General features: G+C 33.8%; 1 protein-coding gene across 2 annotated transcripts in view; it reads left to right on the top strand.

Moving 5' to 3' along the window:
* The first annotated feature begins 2,927 nt into the window (after positions 1-2,927).
* The window catches only part of LOC106872915 (DNA repair protein RAD52 homolog), a 456,284-nt gene continuing 449,323 nt past the window's right edge, over positions 2,928-9,888 (top strand). For both annotated transcript variants that reach the window (XM_052976438.1, XM_052976439.1), the window contains exon 1: positions 2,928-3,179. In XM_052976438.1, coding sequence (XP_052832398.1) covers positions 3,150-3,179 — 30 coding nt within the window. In that variant the 5' untranslated portion in view covers positions 2,928-3,149. The remainder of the gene's footprint in view (positions 3,180-9,888) is intronic.

The following is a 9,888-nucleotide window of genomic DNA, read 5'->3' on the forward strand; positions in this document are numbered from 1 at the left end:
ATATATATATATATATATATATATATATATATATAACCAGCAAGTTAGCTAATTAGAAAATCTCTATAAGAGATGAAAGCAGTAACTATACTGAGAAGTAATGTTTATCACCACTTCAACATGGCTGCTCTGTAGGAACTAACATTACTATGATTTTAACTCCAGGAGGATTCCTCCTCCAGTGAGTTATTTGATGCAATTTGCACCCGATATATATTGCAAGTAGGGGAGTGAACCCCTACCATCTTCCAGCAATGGGATCACCAGACTGTATGGTTTCAAGCTATTTGTGCTCATCTTCAGTTATAGATACTTGTCTGCTAGAGATAGCAGTAGTTTGCTCCAGCTAGCAATATATAGAAAATAAGTGACAAATGGTAGTAATATCGGTTCCTATGGAACAGCCATGTCGAAGTGATGATATACATTACTTCTCAGTACAGTTACTGCTTTCATATCTTATAGAGATTTTCTAACAAGCTAATTTGTTTGCTGTAAGATCATGTTGCTCCAGTTCACTCAGCTGTAGAAATGAGTTGTGATGTCACTGGTGCCAAGCTGTATTGGCCTTTGCCTTTCCTGCAGATAATATTGGTGGTGTAGAGAGGGGTGACTGGTATACATGTGCAACTGCTGGTCTTCCATAAACAACCTTGCCAGGACTTGTGTCTTGGTGGAGAAACTTTCTAGGTGCAATCCCATGGTCATTTATGACTGAAGGGAACCTTTACTCTATGTATTGTTATATTTCGGGCTTGTAATTTTTTTCTTACCAAATAAACACTATATACTTGTTCTTCACTTATTTATTATTGTTCTTATTTTATGTCCATTTCTGGAAATCTTCCGTCACACCCGTGACCTCTTCAGCAACTCTCCATCCCATGTCTTCTCCTGTTCTGTCTAGTCCAAATACATAAATGTATATATATATATATTGGGTTATCTCATAAATAATGCGGTTTTTTCAATTGCATGAAGTCAGAGGGAGACAGGATAAATTACCTGCATCAACTTGCTATAAAAGCAGGTAGTAATTTTACCTTGTCTTTATTCATAGTAAAAGTTTTGAAGAGTGCAGTTTGATTTTAACAGTTATTTTTTTCAAATCTATAATGGAAGTGACAAAGGAGCATATTCAGCATATTTTGCTTTATGAGTTCAATAAAGGCAACAACACAATGGAAAGTGCGAGGAATATCAATGCAGTATATGGGGATCAGACAATAAGTGTAAGCCAGTGTCAGTGGTGGTTTAAGAAATTCCAAGCCAGAAACTACAGCCTAGAAGACGAACCTCATCCTGGAAGATCTGTAGAGTTCAATAAGGATGTCCCGCAAACCCTGGTGGAACAAAATACCATTGTAACAGTTGAGGAGCTAGCAGAGAAGCTTGAATTTGGTCATTCAACCGTTCATTGACACCTGCGTGCCATTGGAAAAGTCAGTAAATTGGGTCAATGCGTTCCTCATAAACTTTCCGAGTCTAATCATGTGCAGAGAGTGAATCTATGCTCTTCTTTGCTGTCATGTCTTGCGAATGAACCTTTTTTGGACTGAATAGTTACTGGTGAAGCCGAGTTTAGTGTCCAATGAAGGAGACGTTGGCATGGGTGCCAGTCATCGAATTTGGTTCGATTTCGATTTCACTTGCCTCAACAGGTCTTCGCAAGCGGAGTTTAATATGCACATCTCTAAAGAGTGCAGGGTTACATAATCAGACTGTTACCTAACATTCTGCTGAACCCCTAGTGCAAAACTGATTGGTAAGGTTGTCTGTAATGGCTGTACACTTCAATTTATATATATATATATGTATATAAATATGTATGCATGTGTGTGTGTATCTATGTTTGGTTGTCCCCTATCACTGCTTGACAACAAGGTGTTGTTCCCACGCTTACGCAGACTAAAATTATAAACATTATTTATTAAGTTCAAAAACATAACTGATTCCATTTCCACGATAAAAATGTTAATTCAATGCATGAAGTCCAATGTAAATGAAATTCAATAAATGGCTTGTTACAAACCTTTAAAATTTGATTATGTGTAAAAAGTCTGAACCAAATAAGACACTACAAATGAGAAGGATAACCACTCCAAAACGACTCCTACAAAGAATATGAAAATGGAATGAAAGGGCTGTTAACATAGACACAGAAAGACTAGCATACAGTAGAGTTAAACAGAAAAGATTTCTGTGCTCTACGACAGATAGTTAACACTAGAGACTAGAAACCTCTTACATTGTCCCTACAACAGGGCTAGAAAGGAGAAATACAGTCTGTTATGTGTTCAACATTTGAAATTAGAAGCCTCAAACTATTTTACAGTAGAACTAGAGAGAACTTCCAGTGAAGAGGCAATGGAACTTTGAAAAAAAATCAAGTCGATTAAATTCATTCATTTTTGGTTCCATTCTGTGCTCCCATAGAAAAATAAATTGCCATCACAACTTAGTTTAAGAAAGTTCTCGCTTCCAAAAGATGTGCTAAAAAAGAATGTAACTTCCGGTAGGTCATTCACACTCCTTTTGTTTTAGATAGCCGGAAATAACGAAAATAGAACTCAACTGAAATTTATTAAAACTTCTTTCATCCACCCATTAATTCTTTCTCTTAATGTTTCAATCTCTTTAATTAATTGTCATTATTTTTTCAGCTCTTTCCTCCTACCAGTATTTATTCCTGACATTCCCTAACTACGAAAAACACCACTGTCAGAAACCAAGCAAGCAAGCTATTTTCATATGTACTCTCCACCCATCACGTAACACGTCTGCTAAATAAAAATAATGTTGAGTAACATCCACCATAAGTAGGGCTACGAACCGGAAGTTGAACATTTAGTTTGCCTCCTCCTCCTTCCCTACTTTTTCATCCTCTCACTCCTCCTTTTTCTCTTACTCAGTCTATTTCCCTGGTTTCGTGTAATTGAGCGCTAAATTCGAATCTTGTTTCACTACATTCTTATTGCTATTCAGGATATACTTTATTTTTCACCTCACCTAAACAGAAATGGAGACCTTGTAGTATTAGTAGTGATAATAGTTATTATAATAATTGAAAACAAAACTATATATGAAGTGAAAGGACCAAAGAAATCTTGGATTACTTTTTTACCGTAGCACAAAAACAAACACAGAAAATGACAGGAGTTCCTTCAGTGTTTGGACAGGTAAATAAATTACTTTTTATTTACTTCTAATTACTAACCCCTCGATTGTTTAGCGAAATATCTTCAATTTTTCAAAATAAATTTCGATATAATTGGAATGTATTCCGTCTGAAAGGTATTTGCAAAAAAAATTCATTAATAAATTTTCTGAAAGCTATGAGGAAACAAAGTCGTGACGGTGGCACACTTGTGTAGATATGTCACTGTCGTCATTATATTGTTGATATTTCTTCGCCACAGGACAAAAGATATGTTGGATCTTGTTAGATTTCTTTCGACAACTTTGTTATCAAAAATAATGATTGTTTTCCAAACTTTTTTTTATCCTCTTTCAATTTTTCACCAGATTATTCTCATAATACATGTTTTGCATGATGATGACGAAAATCGCATTCAGTTTTTTTTTTCTAGAAATTAATAATAAAGAAGGTACAAACATTCAAAGTCATTTAATTATAAGTAGTTGGAAGAAATTTAACAAGATCTAACATTTTCTCAAAAATATCAAAACGAAAATAAAAAAGTTATGTAATCTACGAAGCTTAAAATATACACATCTGAAGAAATTACGGGCGCCCAAGATAATTTGTGGGATCTATATAATAACCGATAATTTCTAATTCTATAGAGAGGCAAATTAAAGGTAGTCTAGTCTTGACATGTTGAATATGGGCATACCTACACAATTGTGCCCCACCGATTCTGTTTTCCCCATAACTTCCAGGAAAGTGAGTATTTTTTAATGACATCTTCTACAAATACGCTTCAAATGGCAATAGATTCCAATTATATCGGAATTTGTTGTGAAAAGAATTTTCCGCAGCTGGGGAGAGGAGTTTCGGAAAATTCATACAGAGTCGGCTTTGTTTCTTTATAACTTTCAGAGATACTTTATTTATAAAATTTTCTACAAATACTTTCAGAGTGTCTAGATTACGATTATATCGGAATTTAATACAAAAATAAATAAATAAATGAACATGCATCACAACTTATTTTTGGAATTTCAAGTTTCATTTTCTAGATATGTGATGTGTGTCAGCATGTATGTGTACGAGTTCACCATTCTTTTTTCATATTAAATTCCGATATAATCATAATTTACAGGCATACTCTGAAAAGCATTTGTAGAAAATTTCATTACAGAATTTTTCTGAAAGTTGTGAGGAAACAAAGCAGACTGGTGTGGATTTTCCGAAACTCCTCTTCCCATCCGCGGAAATTTTTTTTTCACTATAGATTCCGATATAATCGGAATCTACACCATCTGAAGTGTATTTGATGAAAATTTCCTTAAAAATTTATCCATTTTTCTGAAAATTTTGAGGAAACAAAGCCGAAGTGAAGCACACTTGTGTTGGGTATAGTTTTAATTTCTTCGGGTTCCCTTATTTTCAACAACACACAAAAAAAAAAAAAAGAAAGAAGAATCTCCCAGCTTTTCAAAATTTTCATTCTCTAATTTTTCTGTTATTACTTTTCGGTTATATTTATAAAGATATATATTTTAATCTTCACGTTTAAAAATCTAGACAGCGACTTATAATTCGTCCGTTCATTTGTGGATGCCTGTTAAACTAGCAGACGACTCAAAGGAGTGTTACCTCGATGCAGTCACTCGACGTACTAGAAATAACTGTCAACTCTTTCTCTGTCTGTCTGTCTGTCTCTCTCCCCTCTCTCTCCCCCTCACACACACACAACGGCTTATAAGATGGAGGGAAATAAAAAAAATAAAATATTCGAATAGGTGTAAAACAACTTGCTGCGAACGAATATGAAGAAAAAAACGCGCGCTCGCGAACGGGTGGTGGTGGAGATAGGCCTCGGAACATTCGCATCCTGAATGTTCCTAGACGCCTCACCGGAGCCAAGAAACAAAAGAAAAATAGTGTAATAGATGTAAAACGGCTCGCTCTGAACGAATATGAAAAAAAAAAAAAAAAAAATGCGCTCCCGCGAAAGGCGGAGTGGGGAGAGGACTCGGAACATTCACATCGCCACATCGTCATTCCATGGCCTCTGAATTATAGTGTTTGACCCGGTGACAAAGTTTAAAAAATAGTCTAATAGGTGTAAAACAACTTGCTGGGAACGAATATAAACATTAGGCAACGTCGTCCAAAATATACAAATGTATGGAGATTAGGATTTTTAAAAATTATTTTTCCCCCTTCAAAATTTCAAGTTTTCCCAGAGTTTGGAACAATATTCACTCGATAGAAATTTGGAATACATCAGCACAATTGTTCCTGTTCTCTCACCATCATTACTAAATATTAGATAAGTCCCTAGCCTTATTAACGATAAAACAAAATATAGTTTGCATCCATATTCTTTCTTCATTATGATTTTGGACAAGTTGGAAAAAATTTTCAGGCTGTATAGGTAAGATGCTTGCTTCCCAACTCTTGGAAATTCATTACCTGGTTAAAGATGAATTCAAGATGCTTTCTATCAGTTTTAAGTAAGAATTTTCTACTAAGTAAAAATGACAGCCATGTTTTGTGGTTCACACAATTGCTAAAGTTTTTCTTTCGATATTTTAATAATTAGATTCAGCTGAAGTTAACCTTGTTTAAAATAACACTGGGTGGTTATTGTGTGATAAAATTCCTTATTTAGAATGCTCACTAACATTAGTTGTCAATGTTATGTCTTTATGGGTGTCAAATATCTTCACAGCAGGATTTTCAGCAAGTGCATATTTCAAATTCTCCAATGCCTTTTGCCAAGCATTTGACTTAGTAAATTAGATATTTTTTTCTTGTGCAATTTGACAAATAGTTCAACCATTTCAGAATTTTTTGGTAACTATGAATTATGGAAATTTACCTATTCTAAAAATGATGCCAACTCATACTTATTAGCAGGAGAAAATACATATGGTACTTTTTGGATAAAATAAAAAATTGCACTTGTAGTGTCCATCCCAGCAGCAGTTTTAATGGTAGTAATTTGTTTGAAGTCATTATCTATTTGAATATGATGGAGTTTTGCAATAAATTTCATTGTAGCCAGCAAGTGAAAGGCACATTTGATATTAGGGATTGGACAAGAGTCCAAACAAATCTTGTGACTAGTGTCTACTTTAAAATCATTTCAGAAACACAGATCTGTCAGCTGGTATATATTCTAACAGTCCCTTAATTTGATAATTATTTGTAGAAAATATGCTTGTGGGTGCTGTTGCTATATAAGAAGCACCTGTACTGGTACCGTGTTAAATCATCCATGCTGTTACTGCGTAAAAGCACCCAGTACACTCTGTAAAATGGTTGGTATTAGGAAGGGCATCCAGCTGTAGAAACTGTATCAAAACAAACATGGAACCCAGGCAGCTCTTCAGCTGGTTGGCTTTTTCAAATCATCCAACCCATGCCAGCATGGAAAATGGATGTTAAATGTTGATGGTGATAAATTTCTGATATTCTATATTTGATACATATATTTTTTCTTTCAAATTAATACTGAGCTTATGATCTCTTTACATACCAGTATCTTCAACATCAGGCAAAATGGAGTTATCTTCTATTAATATTTAATGCATTACTTTCTAACTACACTGTAACTTTTATCTGTTACTGATAGTGATGTGATTTTATATTGAATGCCTGTTTCTAGAGTACCTTAAAAGTTTTTGGTCTTAATTGTTGATATCAAATGAAGTTACTGATAGCATTAGTGAGGGTTGGGTGATCAATGAATAGTTGGGAATTACTTGATATTATTCAGTTTAACTGGAAAGTGTTTTTTTTTCCATCTTGTAGTATAAAATACATTTGGTTTAGTATTAGAGCTTTTATCATTCAATCTGTTTGAATATCCTTCACTTTTCTTTTTAAAGCTGCAAATTAATAAAAATAGTTCTTTTTGTTGCACAGTTATCTATTTCCTAATTGGATATTTCCCTTCAATAAATGCATGTTCAATACCTCAAAAATTGCATTTAGGAAATTTCCCTTTTTTGGCCAGATGATAAGTATCAGCAACTCTCATTTTAACTTTGAGAAATATCAACTTTTTTTATAAGATTTGCTATCGTTTCTTGCTGAATGATATTCATACAGGCATGAAGTAACATTTTCCTAACTGTGGCTGTTCTAATATTTCTTGATCTTTGCAATGTATGAGACATACCTTCAATGAGTCTCATTTCTACCAATTCCTCTTCAATACCTTGGTCAAGCTTATCAAATTCACAATATTTAATCTAGTCACAAAAACAATGTCTTTTAATGAGTTCAGAGAACTGCTGAAACAGACATAAACCTGTTTTATTCTGCAATGACTGACTTTTTTTTTAGGTCTCACTATAGTCTCCCATATTTTGGTAAAACTCATCTTGTCCAGTTGTTTTCAATAGACCACGAATAACAACTTCAGTAAAGCTTTGTCATTTGTCCTCTATAAAAATTAATTTCTTTTCTTTTTCAGGCCACCATGTTTTATAATCTTTCAATTGTTTTGTTTTGTTCTAATGTTGGCTGCAAAATTTCTTAACCATGCCTCAACAAGGTCAGGGTTGCTCAACACCAATTCAGATCCTGACTTAAAAAGTTATATGCAAATACCACATTATTTTGTTAAACTGCATCAACTAAGATAGGATCTGAATCTAATAGTCCACCTTAAATGTACCTAATCATTTGCAAACATATAAAAAAATATGCACCAATATTAACATACCAATATACAGTGTTCACAATATACAATATTGAGTTCAAATTTTGGCACAGGGCCAGCAGTTTTGAGGGAGAGGGTAAGTTAACTCCAGTGTTCAACTGGTACTTAAGGATGAAAGGCAAAGTTGACCTTGGCAGAATTTGAACTCAACGTAAAGATAGATGAAATGCTGCAGAGCATTTTGTCCAGTGTACAAATGATTTTGCCAGCTTGACAGTTTCTTCACAATGTACAATGTTGATAGTATTGGTTTCACAACTTGCCCACTAATATCTTCACATTGATTAATGGAAATGTTCTTATGAAGTCTCCTTTAATTTTTATGGTTTCAACATGTGCATTTGTCACTTTACTAAGATTCATCTTGCCTTTACTGTCTCAGTTCTTAAACACTTGATTCAGAGGTTTCCAAACTTATTTTGGTGTAGAAACCATTATACAGTTTTCTAAAATTCAGAAACTGTATCTACATTTTGTGAACCATCTCCATTTTCCTAATTTTGATTAGACATTAAATGAAACAAAAATTGTTTTAGAATGATAATTTATTCATTTAAAAAGAAAACATTATTAACTTTATTGTTATACTTGGGGATGGTCATCTTTTTCTGATTAAACACATGCACTATTTATTTGATCTTCAGTTTAGCTTTATTCACAGTAAGTGTGACGAAAGAACTTTGACAAATAACTAGAAATCATAAGCCAAAGTGAAGAGCAAATAAATAGAGCATGTGTTTAATTAGCAAAAGATGACCATTCCTAAATATGACAGTATCTGTTTTAACACATGATTTCACATCAAGAATTTTGCAAAACAAATAAATAAACATAATTTGATAACTAACTTATTTTGAAAATGGTGAATAGCATTTGCTTATGTAAAATAAGTTTTTATAAAATTTTATCAAAAAACATTCTATCTCATGGAACCTGAGGATTTTTTCCACAGAATGCTGGGGCTTGTAATAACCTACATTGAGAAAGACTGCCTTCATGTATACTTTGGTACTATTGTGATTTTATATATATATATATATATATATATATACACACACACACACACACACACATACAGGTGTGTGTGTGTGTGAAAGGACGACATTAAAATAATGATGGTGACCTATAGTATCATGGATTCTGATAGGGTACACAGAGTATTTCCAATGAAATGCACAATCCAAATTTCTGGCTGTCTACACTTTTGCAAAGAGTCTTGAAGAAAATTGAAAGTCTGCTGGTGCAGAAAATCCAAGTACATCACCAGTGAGCATGTGTGTGTGTGTATGTGTATACAGGGTGTCCCGGAATTAGCTATTTAAATGTAATTAAGTAAATTAGAAAAAACAACAATCAGAATTTTATGTTTATTATTTAATTATGACACCAAAACAAATAGATTTATAAATTTTATGTGAAAACTTTATTGAATATTTTCAACATGTGCTCAGTCTGTATCCCTGCAAATTTCAAATCTACCCTAAGCACATTTTGAAACATTTTCAGGTGTTACCTCCTGCACTGTTAGCTGAATGCATTCTCTAAGTTCAGCTAAACTATTGTTCCATCCTGGGGGTGAAGATAGAGAAAATGATTGCAGCCAAATCGGAAAAAAAGCTGTTGTGGACAGATAAGCAGGATCCAACAGGAATGGAAATAAATTTATAAAAAGAATTATAAAATTTAAAATTTCTGCACTTTTAACATATATTAAACATGATAAACATAAATAAGAGAGATTAAAAAAAAAGTTTTCTGATTTCACTGAAATAGATAGTTAATTCTAGGACACCCTATATGTGTGTATATGTGTACATGTGTGTGTATATATGTATGTGTGTGTATAGATTATGTGTGTGTGTCTGTATATGGACGCAGGCTGGGTGAAAACTGCGCGGTCGGCAGCTGCCAGAGAGAGAACGAGAAGGAAAGAAGCATCAGTTGTGGCGTGCAAGAGAGACGATTGCGCTGGTATGGACATGTGGTGAGAATGGAGGAGGATAGCTGCGTGAAAAAGTGCCAC

This window comes from Octopus bimaculoides, chromosome 24, assembly GCF_001194135.2.
Source record: "Octopus bimaculoides isolate UCB-OBI-ISO-001 chromosome 24, ASM119413v2, whole genome shotgun sequence".
Classification (NCBI taxonomy): domain Eukaryota; kingdom Metazoa; phylum Mollusca; class Cephalopoda; order Octopoda; family Octopodidae; genus Octopus; species Octopus bimaculoides.